This window comes from Pezoporus wallicus, unplaced genomic scaffold (assembly GCF_028554395.1).
Source record: "Pezoporus wallicus isolate ANWC-B61680 ecotype Strahan unplaced genomic scaffold, APGP_CSIRO_Pwel_v1 contig_7985, whole genome shotgun sequence".
NCBI classification, from domain to species: domain Eukaryota; kingdom Metazoa; phylum Chordata; class Aves; order Psittaciformes; family Psittacidae; genus Pezoporus; species Pezoporus wallicus.
In genome coordinates this window covers 1,418,338-1,434,838 of record NW_026636538.1, presented here as the reverse complement: position 1 = coordinate 1,434,838, position 16,501 = coordinate 1,418,338, and the positions used below count along the sequence as shown (strand labels likewise).

The following is a 16,501-nucleotide window of genomic DNA, read 5'->3' as shown; positions in this document are numbered from 1 at the left end:
TTGGCTTGAACATTTAAGCTTTTCATGTATTGACTTGGCTGGATCTACTTGGATGCTTTGTCAGTGTCTTAAATTGCTATGTAAGCAGAAGAAAATCAGGTCAAGAAATTGCAGATATCTATCACATGGTACTCAGTGGCCTAAAATCTGCTTGAATAATTATGTGAAAGCCTATGGCTTTGCAGGATAACTTGTATGCTTTGGCATTAAAAAGTCAAGTGCCCCATGCCAGCGTTTTTCACCTCAAAGCTGCACCGTCAGCCAAGGCAGCTGGGCAGAGCAGCTCCCCCGTCCTGCCATGACTAACTTCAGTCTTCCTTTTTGCAGTGCTCTGGAGCCAGTTGTCCACGAAGAGATCTCACTTTCCAACGAAAGGCTAGATTCAGCTGGGCTCCGAGCGCGGCCGTCCCGAGGCTGGAGCAGAGGGACGGATGAAAGGCGCAGGCCGCCCGACAGCGCTGCCCCGAAACGACAGGGCCTCCGGGTGGCAGCGGGGGAAGAGCCGTCCTCAGCCTCTGCCTCAGGCCACGAATCTGCCCCGGGCCTGCCCTCGCCCCGAGGCCCAGCTCCAGGGGTCGAGGGATGAGGTGAGCGTGTAGGGGACGGACGGCGGTCGGTCACCCCGGCGGCGCCTCAGAGGCCCGAGGCTCTGTTTCTCCGCCTCCAGGCCAGGTCCCTCCGGGCGCCCCTCCCGCGGGAGCACGTCTGGCCGGTTCCTGGGGAGGACTACACCTCCCGGCGTGCCTTGCGGAGCGTGCCGGGACCTGAGGGCCCGGTGCCTCAGCCCAGCCACCACCGCTTCAATGCTTTTCCCCTCCCGCCGGCGCGGCACCGCCCGCTCCTCCTGCGGCGGGGCGAGGCCTCGTCCCTCCCGCCGCTCTGAGCGACCTCTACACCGCCCCATCAGCACTTGCGATGTCGCGGGAGTAACCAGTGAGGGGAGCGGGGGGGCGGGCCTCCGCCGGCAGCCGGGCAGGCCTCGGTAGAGTCGGGTGCCTGAGCGGTGCCGCGAGCGGTGGCGGCCGAGGGAGGGCGCGGGCTCCGTTTAAAGGGCCAGCGACTTCGCGCGAAAGTTGTGAGGAGTTCAGCGGCTGCCGCCCCTTCGGTGCCCAGGGGCTCGGCCGGGAGCCCCCCTCCTGGCGGTGGGGCCGGGGGGCCAGCAGCGGCATGGAGCAGGCAGCGCCCAAGAGGTAACGACCCTCCCTGGCCGCCCCGGCCCCTCCCGGAAGCGAGCGCGGCGGCACGGCCAGGGTGAGGCCTTGGGGTGGCATGGGGGACCTGGCCCGCCTGTCTGCCCCCCTGCCTCCCCGTGACCCGGGCGGCCTCGGTTAGCTCCGGTACTGCGGGGCTTTGAGGGGACGGCGGGGCAGCGAGGTGGGCTGAGACCTGCCTAGTGGCTGCAGCGGTTGTGTTGCGTTGGGAAGGGTCTTTGGGAGGAGGGGGCTGTCCCTGAAATCATCGTCTGGGTAAGCGTGTAGGGGGAGGCGAGCCCTTAGGGTCTAGTTAGGTTATAAGGGGAACTTTATAGCCGAGAAGAGTGCTCTGTGATCTGTGCGCTTTGTGTCTCAGGTCTGAGGGAGAAACCGACGTAAGGAGTTGTTCTTATCTTTCCACACCAGAAAGTGCCCTTGTGTCCTGCTGGTAGAGGGATGCTTGTGGGGGTGGGGGTTGCATAGTTGCAATTGTAAATCAGAGAGTGGGAAGAGGCAAAAATCATGAATATACCCACAGTATGTGTATTTTCTGAAATACATAAGCTGGCTAGTCATAATGGCTTTCAACGAAAGAAAAGGAGATTTAGATTAGATATTAGAAAGAAATTCTTCACTGTGAGGGTGGTGAGACATTGGCCCAGGGTGCCCAGAGCAGCTGTGACTGCCCCATCCCTGGCAGTGTTCAAGGTCAGGTTGGATGGGGCTTGGAGCAGCCTGCTCTAGTGGAAGGTGTCCTGGCCCATGGCAGAGGGTTGGAACTGTATGAGCTTTAAGGTGCCTTCCAACCCAAACCATTCTGTGTTTTTTATGGTATCAATTAGTACGTGGTGGGGTTTTTTTTTGGGCATTTATAATTTGTCTTCTTTTTGTGTGCGTGTGTAAAGATGTGAAACCATGAGCTTTTGCTTATAATGTGGCACTGTCATCTTACAGCACAAAATAGTTTTGCTTTGATTGTATTGTAATTGCATTAAATGTAATATTTAAATTGGAACAGGCCTTCCTTGGAGGTAGCTATATTCTACATAGAATGTAGTATGTGGTACACAGAATGGAGTTTCACAGTTTACATATATACTTTCTGTCTTAGCACTCCAACTATTTTATTTCCCGTTAATGAAGAATCTACGGACTGCACAGTCTAAATTGGTGGTAGAAGTTAATAAGTTTTACATTCTATTTTAAAACATTTACATTCTACATTTAAATTTCTTTAAAACGGCTCCCTGCAGGATGACAGGACTTGAGAAGAATGCAGTCTTGAACTTCTGTTTTCTCCTCCAATAATACATCAAGTAACACTATCTACTACTTGAAAACTTTGACCAGGAATTGATTAGTAGTTGCTATGTGGAGTGTCTTTAGCAGGCAGTGAAACAATATCTACTACTGAAAACTTTGACCAGTAATTGTTTTGTGATTTTGCAGAGTGGTTTTTAGCAGGCAATGGGGTGAGGAGGAGCAGGCCTAGTACACTGTAGTTTCAGGCTGATGTTGCTGCACGTTTCAAATAAAGGAAGTGGGACAGGCACTAGCAAGAGTTTAGGAAAAGAAATAGGAATATCTGACGAGTAATCAGTGTTACCTGGATCAGTGCAAAGCTTGGGATATGGTGGTATTGAAGGATTGAAAATCAAAGTTGAAGTTAGCATAACCTACAAGACTTTTTGAGATCTGGGGTTTGCTCTAACTTTATTATGATGTGTCTGGCCTAATTGAAAGTGAGGAGCTGCTGAAATACTTAGATTCGGTCAGGAAGAACTAGAAAGCTGATGAGGGAACTTTTAAACTCTGGCATATTATTAGACTTCCTCTGTTTTTTGACGCTTATTTGTGGAAATTTGTGATGAGAACTTAAGGGATTTGTTTCTTCAGTAGGGAAGAAGATCTGAACTTAGTTTTTCATAAGATTTGAACTAAGTTTTTTCATAAATGTGTATATATATCCCCTTTATCTGTTAGGTTATTTTTTACAATTTTCTGATTTCCCTTTTTTTTTTTTTTTTTCATTCCCAGGTATTCTGCTAGGCCATCTCCTTTTTCTGCAAGTCCGGAAGGAGTATGGATTATTTTTTATGGGCAGCATTTTTTGTTGTCTGCCTTGGATGCAGTAGTGGCTTGGAATGGCCACACTGGATTTACTTGGCAAAATAGATACTAGCACTAGACTTCTTTACTTTGGTGCCTGTTGTCTACAGGAGCAGTTACTGTATCTGTACTGCAAGTTTAGAGGTAGCAAGAATTTCATATTAACACTTCAAAAGCTGCACTGATGTCCTAGAAACCCAGTGTTCCTTTACAGCTATAGGGCACTTATGTTCCCCTCTTCTGTAAAGGAGCACACAACATGGTGTGTTGTGTAAATTGTTAAAACAGCTCTTCAGAAAGTAGCAGCGATGGTGGCCAAGTGATGGGGATGCTGTCAAAATCACTAACTTTTATTATTTGACTGAGGTACTGCAGCAGTAACCAAAGACTTTTAAGGAGGAGTCCTTTTCAGAATAAAGTTTTTTACTTTAAAAATAATTCAGTAGTTCTGATTTTATACTGAACAACTTGTGCAGTAGTTCACATAGTGGTTTTTTAGTTAGAAATTCAGATTGCTTCAGATGTGCTTTGTACTTCTTTCCTTCGCTAAAAAGGACATTCATTCTTGAAATACTCCAGTTACAAAATTGGCCTCGAGTCTTGTAACTTTCCTGTGTTATCGTTGCATTTTTTTTTTTCTGTATGTGTTTGCATACTCACATATGAGGACCTAGGTTGCATGCAAGGGTAAAGAAAAGTAGCTAGAGATGCAGTTCTGTCAAATACTTAGGTTTTAATCATAGAATGTTTAGGGTTAGAAGGGACCTTTAAGGATCATCCAGTTCCACCCCTTTGCCATAGGGGACACCTGCCAGATTAGGTTGCTCTAAGCCCCTTCCAACCTGGCCTTGAGCACTGCCAGGGGTGGGGCAGCCACAGCTTCTCTGAGCAACCTGTGCCAGTGTCTCACCATCGTCATAGTCAAGAATTTCTTCGTGTTATCTAAATCTCCCTTCTGTCAGTTTAAAGCCATTCTCCCTTGTTCTATCACTACATGTCCTTCTAATAAGTCCCTCTCCAGATTTCTTGTAGGCTCTGTTTATGTACTGGAAGCTGCTCTAAGGTCTCCCCAGAGCTTTCTTTCCTCCAGGCTGAACAGGCCCAGCTCTCTCTTGCCCATCTTCTGTTTGTTGCAGCCAAATAAAAGGCTGCTCAACAAGCATGGAGCATGTGAATTGAGGCTTTTGAGGTCCTTTATTTAAACTCGGGCAGTTTAATTTTCACTGAAATACATTTTTTTTTAAATTTTGTGTGAAGGGATAAACTTGTTTTTTAAAATAGTCTGTGAAAGATATTTGTAATGTCAATGAACATGCCAGGGCACGTGGATTGCAATTGTGAAATTCCTCCTGAAAATGATGGGACAAAATTGTAAGTTTGGGTTTTATTGATAGAAAACTTGGTGTAAATGCTCAATACAATAATGTAAACTGTCTTACAGTTGCTTTTATGTGTGTGAATGATATAAAGCAGTGTAAATATCTCAAGGCTGTCACGTGCCACCTGTTTCTGATGACTGCAGTGATTTCTCTTGCTACCTTCTCTTTTAATGTCAGTATAATTGATCCCAGCCATTCTTTTAAAATGTGTCAGTGTGCTAGTTCTTCTGAAAGACGGACCACCTATATTGGTGTTTCATGGAGCAACTGTCCAGTTTTCTGTAACTCATGACAGTAATCGATGGAGTTACGTTCTTCAGCCCAGCTTTATTTTCCTTTGTTAGTTTTCAGGGTATTTTTTATGCCTACCTCTGTAGCACATCACCAGTTTATTTTGTAAAATCTATATGTAATAACTTAGGAACTAAACTCATACTTTGCTTGTCTTTATATAGTTTGTGTGGAATATCTCTTTTGGGTCCCAGTTCAGATTTTTTCTGATCTTTATGCTAGGGTTGGTAGTCTTATCTGCTTCTCATGGTTTCCAGGTGTTTCTGCATTTAGTTATGTGGAGTTTTGCTAATGTACTCATGATGTATGAGATTCTGGTCATGCTAAATATGAATGTTTTCTCCTATCAACTGGATTTATAAAAGTAAAATTCTCTGTTAGGATTTGTTGCTCTTATTTAAGACACTAGGTGTTATGCAGAAAGTTAAACCTGCTTGGAACAAGAATATCCTTTTGCCAACTCTTGTCCCAGAATTGTAGTTTTGTTAGTCTTCCTGCTTTCAGGTACAGCTTTACTTTTGGAAGACTACTGAAGTAGCCCATAGTCACTGCCTAATGATTTTTCTAGAGGAAAAAAAATGCCAAATCACTTTCTAGCAAGATTTTATACTTGCCTTCTATGCATATCATTAGACTTTCTCACAGACATACACACACACACATATGTGTGTGTGTGTGTATGGTACTTTTATCCTGTGGCTAGAATAAAACAGTGCCTGAATTTACCAATTTGCTTGTTCTGTTTTAAACACTTATGTTGTGAAAGTAGAGGACCCATGAGGAAGAAGAATGAGATGCTTGCTTTCTCTCTGATTGTTCTTGAGCCCTTTGTTTTTTTCAGTTGTGCCTCCCCCTGCCCCCCTGTATTTCTAGTCATGCCTTAGCAGATAGGTATTTTGCTGGGTGCTCATAGTATTAATTTCCCATGTAGAACATTTTGTCTTTAAAAAAAAAAGCAGTGATCCTGCTGAAATGTTTGGTTCTGTATGACTTGCCCTGCGCGTTTTCAAGGTGTGGATAGTAAGGCACACACACACTCAACTCCTGGTAACAAAGCTGATTCTGAAGTCTTAGATGTGTTTCTGTGTCCCAAGTTTTAGTCGCTTATTTTTAACCAATAAGATAATATTTCTAGTCATCTTGTATTACACTTAGTGCTTTTCAGCCAGTTACCACAATTATCTTCCTCTTTCTTGCTTCTTACAAAGTTTTTGTAAATGCATTCTTTATTGCAGCCTTTGCAGAACAGTGCATCACGTTTTCTTCTGTAGTTAAAAGAGCTGGGAATTCTGTTAAACTTCTAGAAATAGAAATCATTAAACAGTTTAAGCCATTAGGATCTTTCTGTGGTACAAAGAACTGTTGTTAATGCTGTCATTCGAGCATCTGGCCTAGCATTTCACTCTTACAATATATCTGTAAAGGAATTCACTTTGAGCGGTCTATTTGATGATGAAATTCTTGAGGTTGACCTATTTTTCTGCCTTTGAACAGGTTTAGTATTTAGTGTTAAGTGTTATTTGGTCTCATAACATGTTTGTCAGAGTTGGATTATATGAAAATAGTTTTAAAACTACAGAATGCTTATTTCTTTGGTCTCCAGGTTGCCTGTTAAGTACTCTTGATAATATGTTATTTGGTAACGACATGAGTTTTGATCTTATTTCCCTGCGAGATGTAAGTTCTGTCTGTCCTGTTAAACCATGACACTATCTTTCTGCCTCTTAGTCTCTAACAAACAGAGGGAGGGCAAAAAGGAAAGCAGAGTTGCTATGTGTTCCTGTGTTTAATTTGTAGTCTGCTTTTGCAGACTTTATTTAGCTGCTCTCATTTGTATTTTGTGCTGCTTTTCGTATTCACGAGTTGTGCCTTTGATTTGCTGTGGAGATTTTTATTCTCCCTTAAACACGCATGCTTGCCAGCTTCTTGCCTGTTTGCTGTGGCAAACTGCATGGTTTTAGAGGAGTTTATGCACCTTTTCTTAATGCTTGTGGATGTTTTTTGTATGGATGTAATAGCTACATTTGTGGAAGTGTTTGATATATAAATGTGTAACTCTCTCCCCACATCTTGTTTAATACCAATTAATATGACCTATATGCTTATACAATTACTTTAAATTTTTGTCTTTACTTAGATGATTGGCAGTAGCAAGTCTCTTCTGACCCAGGAATTCCTTCATCAGTCTTTTCACTTGAATTTGTATTAGTTCTGTATATCACAGAATGACATCTCTTAATATAAAGGAGTTTCTTTTAAACAATGTTCTTCCAGTGTTACGATTTCTCAGTCTTTTCTGTCCATGCCCTCTTCTCTTCCTCTACATATTTTCCATAAGTTCTCATATTATGCTGTGCTTCAAAGTTGTGGTTTTTTTTTTTTTCTTCTCTGTTTTCTTTTTTATTATTTTTTCCCTCTTGCATATGGAATACATTGTCTATATATAACACTACAGTACCAACTATTCTTCAGCTCATCTTCTACTTTAATAGTACCCTTGGATATCATTTAGAGTTAACTTGTTATTTCAGTCTTGCAGCAAAATTCCCTATAATTTTGAGGGTGAAGGATTTACATGTTGCAGCCACCCAGCTGCCCTGCAGTGCATGCGTGGTTGTATTTTCCTGTGCAATGTTCATTGTCAGCCCTATTGCAAGCTTACAGCCAAGTTATGTTCTGAGATCTGCCAGGAGTCTGGGGTGGCTGGATATATGGGAATGCTGGAGGCTGGAGGAGGGCTAGGTCTGCTTGTGAAAGACAAAGGATAGTGGTAGGAGTGGGTTGAAGGTGGAGGGAGAAATTGTAGGGCGATATTGAGTGATTTGAGATGTGTGAGAGAGAATTGGAGGACAAAATGTGGTGGTGTAATGTAATTGGAGATTTTGTTGCACCTGTCCCTATGTGCATTCACAAAGACGCAAGAGAGGGTGCCCCAGCTCACCCATAGATTCAGTGTTCTGCTATCACCTGTAAAGGTGAAGTGTTACCATATGCTTCCAGAGTCATATTGACTGTCTGGTTTCTGCTTTTAACTTCTTGTAATTCACTGGCTCATGAGTGGTGCAGTTTAGAGTAGATACTTCATATGGGTAAAAGACTGATTTTTCTACTTTATCCTAGATAACAACATGGCATACTCTAGACAGTAATGAGCATTTGTGTTCATGCTGGTTGCTTTTTGATGAAAGGTGAACTTTATTGTATTCTGTGGCTGTTTCTACTTTAGAAGGAAGTGGTTTGGACAATGAGTTGGATGTGAACATGCTGCTTTATTGAGCAAACCAGTGGGAAAGTCGTAATGACAAAAATTGTCATAACTTTCTCCATCTTATGTGATGGTTGATTAAAGTTTTATTGCTGCACTTTAATTAGGCATTTTATTTTCATTGGAGTATGTTTTTCTTTGTACTTTCTTTTTCCTTGTCTGCGCACTTATATGAAAATTTGCTTGATCTACCCCCCAACTAAACAAACAAGTAACTTTTTTCTTTCTTTTAGCAAACTGAAAAAGCTAAGTGAGGATAGTTTAACTAAGCAGCCTGAAGAAGTCTTTGATGTTCTGGAGAAACTTGGTGAAGGGTAAGTGCAGCTATTTATAAGGAAGGGGATGGAATCAGAGGGAAACAGCCTATAAAGCATATATTGGAATATTAAGTTACAGAGAGAGTGATTGTCCTAAGGAATGCTTTTCTAGACAAGTTTTAATGATAAAGCAAATGCACGTATCAGTAGACTTCCATGCATCTCCTTAGATATTTATGTATTTTTAGATGTCGCTTCTTTATTAACACAGCAAAGGTGCTTGTGCCTGGAGTTAGATACACTACCCCTTGATAAAGACTCATTCTTCAGAGGCATGTCTTTCCTGAGGTCCCTGTAGAACCAAATTTTTTGCAGCCTGAAAAACCCCTCAAACTTCTGCGTGAATATGTGTCCTTGACTTTTTGATATGCGTCTGTGACTTTTAGAGTTTCTGCATAAAGGACATGAGAGGCAGTTTATCTTGTATAAAAAAAACAACAAACCCTCTTTTATTTGTAGGTCTTATGGTAGTGTGTTTAAAGCAATACACAAAGAATCTGGACAAGTTGTAGCAATTAAACAGGTCCCTGTGGAGTCAGATCTTCAAGAAATAATTAAAGAAATCTCTATAATGCAACAATGTGACAGGTAGGTATGACAGTTCTATTCCCTTTCTAAGAGTCTATGTGAAAATGTGTTTGTACTTGTGAATAGAGCTGAAATATATGTAGATGCAAAGGTTTTTATGTGGAAAATTAAAACAGCCTGTGTTGGACAGCTTACTTAAAGGAACCTCTTTGTGGACTTCCTGCTATCCTTAGCTTGGATTTAAGGATGTACAAATAGTCTACATAACAGAAACTGTTGAAAGCATAAGTACTTGCCTCTGCTTAGAATTCTCCATGCTTGCTTCAGTTAAGTTGTACCAGCAAGCCGTAAGGTTAATATTTCTGGTAAATGTCCTGGGCCTTGTGAATTCAGAATTACCTGTTTCAGAAGATAGATAAAGATGTTTCTGGCACACAATGAATGGTTAACTTCCAAAATAGAGTTCTATCACTTGCCTTTTTCATGCAGAAACAGACCTTTTAAAAAGTGAACAATCTTGTAATAGTTCTGAAGAAGGACTGTTACCTTGCACTTGTTCACAAAACAGTCATCCCATGACTGCTAGTATTGTAGGAATGGAAGCCTTAATGTCAAATGTCTACAAGGATGGAGAAATTACTTTGCATTTCCTCTATTTTGTGGAGATATCAGTTTCTTCTTTGTGTATTTTTTAGGATAATCTTTTAAGGTGTTGGCTGTAACTTTGAAGTTTGCTGAACTGTAATTTTTAACAACACTTGTGGAGGTATTTTTTTGTTGGTGGTTTTTTTTTTTTGTTTGTTTGTTTTTGTTTGTTTTTTTTTTTCCTTTTCCCTACTAAGAATTCATCTATTTAGCAAACTTTTTTTCCCAATTTAGTCCCTATGTTGTCAAGTACTATGGCAGCTATTTCAAGAACACAGATCTGTGGATTGTTATGGAATATTGTGGAGCTGGCTCTGTTTCGGACATCATTAGACTTCGTAATAAAACGGTGAGTTTTTTTTTTTTAATTCATTTTTCAAAAAAAATAAGACACTTACTAAAATTAAACTGAATTAAGACAAGAAGCCGGAATAAAAGTCACAGTTACAAGATCTTGGCTGGTGCCAAGGAGTATATGTGTGCCTTAAGAAACAAGCTCATGCGGTTGCTGACTATCTGTCCATTCTTCTGTGGAGCAATCAGCAGCAAAGGCAAATGCATTTTAAAATATAATGATCCTTTAAGTTTCTTGAAAACTACAGTTTTGTGCAAGGCAAAACTTCTGGTGGCTTCTCTCCACTACCCTTCCACCTCACAGTGTGTCAAGCAGGCCATTTAGTACATGCATGGTTTGGAAACAAGCATAGAATTGTCTCGCTCTCTCTCAGTAATTAGGGAGCATGGGAAGTAATTGGTTATTTCTTGAGGAATGAGAAGGGATATCAGTTAAGGAATGTGAGAGGGAACCAAAAGAAGGGTTGTATGGAAGAGTCTAAACAGGCATACAACAGCAATAATGTAAAATTGGTCTGGGTGTGCTTTGTACAGAAAGGACAGAATTTGATGTTGGAGGCTTTTCAAGGAATACACCTGTGGTGGAGTAAATATGGACTTCTGTCATAAGTGGGTAGTTGGTTTAAATATAAAAAAGAGGGTGTGAGTAAATGTTCATTTCTGGGAATACTACATGGGTCTCTGCTATCTATCATGCTTGGGCAAGAGGGTAGAAATACTGATGAGAGAGATTATATTCCTGGTAGTAAAAACAGGGAAAAGCTTGAAAGGCTTTGTGGTACTGAGTGTCTGACTGAGAAAATAAACATAAGTAAATGTGAAGAGATATGTTTGGCTTGGTGGGGGAGGCAAAGTCTTTATATACAGGTTCTCAAGCACTTCAGCGTAATGTTTAGAGATAATAGAGCAAGTAAACTGGTTGCCAAAGATTATGACAGTATCAAGGACGAAACAGAACTATGAAAATTAGAGAAAGGTAATGGGGCGGCCAGAAGTTAAGAATACTTGTCTAGAAGGAGATACTAAATGGATTATGATACTTCTTTGTTGAGAAGAGGTACCTGGAGGGAGAGATGAGGTGGAAGGTTTTAAAAACCATGAGTACCATTAAAGAAGTGAGTTAAAATATGGCTATATCTTACTGTTTATTAGAAAACAAGAGTTAGCAGATCCAAAGCAAATATTTTTTCTCTACACATGATGATGAGATCCACTGTATAGTTATAGAAGATCTTATTAGTTGCTACAAGTTTATTTTCAAAAGGCAATTGAGTAAGACAAGGAAAAAATTACTGTGGCTGAACACAAATATTTAGCGGCTGGAGCAGGAAATGCATATGCTTCAGATCTCTAGGAGGGTGAAGCAGACAGCTACCACTGTTTACTTGACATGTACTTACATTCGGACAGGCTGCCAAGCTAGATAGAACTTTCATTTTGGCTTAGGATAGGGTGTGTTCTCGTGCATGTAACAAAAATTCCCGAACAAACACAGAATCATAGAATAGGTAGGGTTGGAAAGGAACTTAAGATCATCTAGTTCCAACCCCCCTTCCATGGGCAGGGACACCTCACCCTAAACCATGTCACCCAAGGCTCTGTTCAGCCTGGCCTTGAACAACTCCAGGGATGGGGCATTCACAGCTTCCTTGGGCAACCCATTCCAGTGCCTCACCACCCTCACAGAAAACATAAAACATTGCAAAGCAAACTCCTCCATTTCTTATTTTGCCATGTGTATGTCTTGCAAGTTTTGGGAGATTGCGGCAGAGGCTTTTGACCTGTTTGATTTCTCTTGCTCTTTGTGGAAGAGTGACCTAATCACCAAGACTGCTGTGTGATGGCAAGTTTGTGACTGTGTTACGGGAATGAGGCTGCTTTTGTTAGTGATCTTAAATATATATATATATACACACATACACACATAAAGGAAATAAGAAGTGATTTCACTGTACTTTCCACAAGAAAAAAAAAAGAAATACCCTCACTTGGAAGTTGGGAGGGAGATTCTTACTTTGTCAGAATGTTTGTTGATTAGGCCTAGACACATGGGGTTATGTGTTCCTTAATTTTCCTAAGTTGTCAAATGAAGACTGTGGCTTGTCTGGGCCAATAAGAAGTTGATTTTCTGCTTCTCTGTATGTAAGAAAAAGAAACTGAGGATGAGAGAGTCGGAAGTAGGAACTCTTACTTTAATGCAGGGGTCATTGAGATCATAATTTGGAATCGAGGATCTTAAAGGCCTCTTCCAACCTAAATAATTCTATGATCGTATCAAAATAAGTCATAGGAAAAGCTGGATGTCTCCTCGTATTTGGGGAGGAAACATCACTGTGCATTTGCCCTTATTGCTTATTGCTAAGAATTTACTGGTCATCTTTTCTGATATCTGTGGTTCCCCATCTTCTTCAAAAGTTTTGTTTGGAAGGTGAGCAACACTGGACTTTAATGGACAAAAAATGAGAGAAGTAGAATTCAAAAATAGTTGTTTTTATTTAACAGACTGTTTGGAGCCTATTCATATAGAGAGGTTTTTAGCTTGACAGGAGCCGGTTCTTGTCCAAGATGCCCAGGCTACTACTTTGAAGTTAGATCAACCCCTGGAATTCTGCCTTGAAGCCTTCTAGTGTGCCAGGCAGATCAGCAGCACTAGAGCAAGCTTATAGTGCCTGTTAGCTCATCTGAAGTGTGGTGTTAATCAGTCCAAGGCGACAAAGCTGTTTGTCTAGTTTTGTTTGCTTTTCTCAGAGCCTGATTTGGGAGATAAATATACAGTCAAACTGTGGTATTACAACCAGAAAGGGCAGTTCTGCTGTTATCCTCCAACCTGGCTGATGAGTTTCTTCCTTTTCCATGCCTCAGATGCAGTGATTGTGTGTGGCCACAGGGTGATCTTGGGTAAGACTGGTGATCTATCTCATGGGAATACTTTTTCCTCTCTAGTTCATCCTCCCCACGCACCTGTGAGATAATTTGGGACTTATGGCAGCACAGTGGCTTGATCTGATGCAAGAGGGACATTAGGAATGAGCAGTGGGGAAAGAGAAGGAAAAGAAGGAATGAGACTGACTTTTCCAGTGGCAGCTTGCAATAGGTTGAGATAATTACAGTGTGAAGCAGTACTTTAGGTCCTACTGGCTAACATGGGAGAGTATTCACACACCAGTGACTCTGCCTCTACTGATAATTTAGGGTGTACTTTAGGTCCTACTGGTTAACATGGGAGAGTATTCACACACCAGTGACTCTGCCTCTACTGATAATTTAGGGTGTACTTGCTCACCTACTGGATTATCTGGGTTATTCTAATCCTTATTCCAGGGCCAAATTCAGTGACTGTAGCATAGCACATAGTGGCTGTGCAGTGGGTTTATCAGACAAAACCTTATTTGGGGTAGTAGTGTAAGTGATGAGTGTAGCAATGTGCTGCTGTACAGGTGGCATGCTGTCTGGGTTCAGAGGTCCCGCATCTTATATCTAAACTGTGACTTCCTTTACATACCAATTTATTTATCAATTACATTATAATTTATATACATTGCCTCATGTATTCTTATTATCATCTCTTATGTGTTCTTAGCTCATTACTTTTTTTTTTTTTTTTCCCATGAGTTTAAGCTCCGGTAATTCAAATGAATAGTGTATCTGAATCTCTAGATGCTGTGTTTGAATGTCCTTCTGGTTTTGCTTTCTCTATATGCTACCATGGGGGTCCAGGGCAGCCCTTTGTTCCTGCTCTGAGCTAAAAGGACTTTGCTCATAAGATTGTTATTTTGTAGCTTTAAGCAGTCATGTTTCTCAGTAATTTCACAGTTTGGCCTTTGCTGCACTAAAGTGCATGTGTTTTGCAGCTGTAAATTGGCTGTCTAAGACCTAATGACGCTTGTGTTTTTGTTTAAGTAGCATCTATCCCAGTATAACATCCTCAGCTGAACCCATATGGATTAACTAATAGCCAGCCAATCCATACACAAAGCCTGAAATACCTTCTGTGCTGGCTAACTTGTTTAACTGATCTTGGTATCCAGAAATTGTGGCAATGGACAAGTCCATCCTGGATATACTGACAGTGTTTTGTTGGTAACCCTTGAATAAATGGGCTAGTCAGCTGTGTTACTGTTCAGAGTCTGATGTTTAGGGGTCTGAGGATAAGATGGCCAGCCTGTAATTCCTCGGTTTATTTTTCCTGCTGTTTTTGAAGATGGTGTCATAAAGGACATCCACCGATTTCTGTAACTTTTTAAAGCTGAGAAGTAGCAGCCTTGGGTTGGCACTAACCAGCTCCTTGGCACTTTTGGATGTGTCTCATCTGCTTCCATGGATTTGTATTTGTCCAATTTATTAGAGTAATTCCTAACACATTCCACTTTGCTGTTAGGCCAAAAAAACTCTACTAAAGACTGATGCAGAGAAGATGCTTGGGAGATTTCTGTATTTTTTGTCAATAGATTGACTACCCCATTTAGTAGCAGACCATGCTGCTTTATGTGTCCTTATTAATATGTCTCTGCTTTTCATATAGAGTCATAGAATGTTTAGGGTTGGAAAGGACCTTAAGGTCATCTAATTCCAACCCTCTGCTATGGGTAGGGATGCCTCACGACACCATTTCAGCCAAGGGCCTGTTCAACCTGGCCTTGACCACTGATAGGGATGGAGTATTTACCAGTTCTTTGGGCGATCTGTTCCAGTGCCTCACCACCCTCACAGTAGAGAACTTTTTTTTTCATATCTAATCTTTAATTTTTTTTTCCCCTTCTAATATGCTTAGCTCATTCAAGATGGTCTCCTGCTCTTGTTGCTCCTTATCTTGCATGCCAGAGAGGATTGTTTTCATACTTTGAGGTGGTTGTCCTTGGTGCTCAACCAGCTCTTTGAGGTCTGATTGTCTTTTGGGGGACAGCATGCCCTGGGATCCCACTTACTAGTTCCTTTAACAGTCTGAGGTTTAATGTCTGGAAATCTGGTTCTGCTACTTTCTTTTGTCACTTCCTTCCATACCTTAACTTCTAACATCTCATAATCACTTGCCAAGGCTGCTGCTGCCATCCCTGGGGAGTTCTTACTCATGAGTAACTGGACTAGTAGAACACTCCCTGTAGTGGGCCTATACAACACATCCAGTAAAAATTATTACTGCTCACTCTTTTCTTGTACTATTCTTGTACCCTGCCATGTTGCCCTCCCAGGAGGTATTGAGGTTGTTGACACCTCTGTGAAAAATGGCCTATGATCAGAGGCTTCTTGCAGTGCTGAGGATGACTTATCTACTTCACCTTTTTGATAGGGTGGTTTGAAGCAGATGCCATGGTGGCATCCACCTTTTGACCTATAAACTCTCAACAAGCTTAAATTTTCTGTAGTAGAACTGCATGTAGCTGTAAAGCTCAACCCTTCATCCTTCCTGTTTGTGTCTTGTGAGGAGCCTGCATCCATCTCTCACAGTGTTCTGGTTGTGTGATCTGTCCCATTGTGTCTCTAATTCCAGTAACTCTGTATAGCCTGTGCATAGCTCTGCAGCTGTGCACAGGCTGGCAGTTCTTCCTGTATACTTTTGTGCATGGGGTTTCAGATATACACCTGTCTGCCCTACTTTATCTTGAAAGGAGTGAGAAAACCTCCTCCGGAATCCTTTCTGGTATGTGCTTCACCATTCTCTGTTCCTCTGCTTACCCAATGTTTAAAGCTGCGCTCACTACATTAGGAGGCCAGCTGGCAAAGTTGCTCTTGACCTCCTTTGTCAGGTAGATGATGTTTTTCCCTAGTAGTCCTTCTTCCTCTGAGATCCTGTGTTCATGAAAACACTATTGCTTTGCTGCTGTTAGCAGGCCTGCTGGTGGAAGGTGGTGATCTGCAGATGCGTCTGCTTCTGCTTGAGGCTTTCTTCTTATCTGGCAGGATCAAGACCACCACCACACTGATCCTTGTTCACCTAACACAGGTTATTCAAGGTCTCCCTTTGTGATGCTGTCAATGGGGATGGTATGAGCAGGTGCATAGATTGTGAGCCAAGTGATCTGTTTGCGAATGTGTTTTACATAATGGTAAAATAATGAAAACTCAAATAAGTGTTTCCTGCTTGAAAGGCACATTGTACTGTTTTAAGTGACCTTATTCTGCTTTGTCAGCAAAGGACTTTGAAGAACCAAACTAACTCAGTTGCTGCTCATCTCAACTGTGTATAGACATGACAAATGCATGTCACTGTGCCACTGAATCATAATTAAAAATCTCTTTTCCTGTGTTGTCTTTATTTGCTACACTGCTGAAAAGGCTCTGCATTACTTCCAAGGGTGTGCTCAACATCTGGATAGCCAGTTCAGTACTTCATAGATGTTGTATAGCAAGCTGGAACTTGGTAGTGAAGAGTAAGGGCTAAAGAGTCTGCCTTCCATATTCTAATCAGTTCTTGATCTAAGT

At 41.6% G+C, this 16,501-nt stretch overlaps 1 protein-coding gene across 6 annotated transcripts in view; it reads left to right on the top strand.

Annotated features, from left to right (window-relative positions):
- Window positions 1-567: 567 nt before the first annotated feature.
- STK3 (serine/threonine kinase 3) overlaps window positions 568-16,501 on the top strand; it is a 125,831-nt gene continuing 109,897 nt past the window's right edge. For 2 of the 6 annotated variants that reach the window (XM_057400529.1, XM_057400532.1), the window contains exons 1-4: window positions 953-1,190; window positions 8,471-8,551; window positions 9,014-9,142; window positions 9,962-10,076. In XM_057400529.1, the coding sequence (XP_057256512.1) occupies window positions 1,168-1,190; window positions 8,471-8,551; window positions 9,014-9,142; window positions 9,962-10,076 (348 nt within the window). In that variant the 5' untranslated portion in view covers window positions 953-1,167. Of the gene's footprint in view, window positions 588-950; window positions 1,191-8,470; window positions 8,552-9,013; window positions 9,143-9,961; window positions 10,077-16,501 lie in introns of those variants that run through there. The other 4 variants (XM_057400530.1, XM_057400534.1, XM_057400531.1 and 1 more) reach the window with 4 other exon arrangements.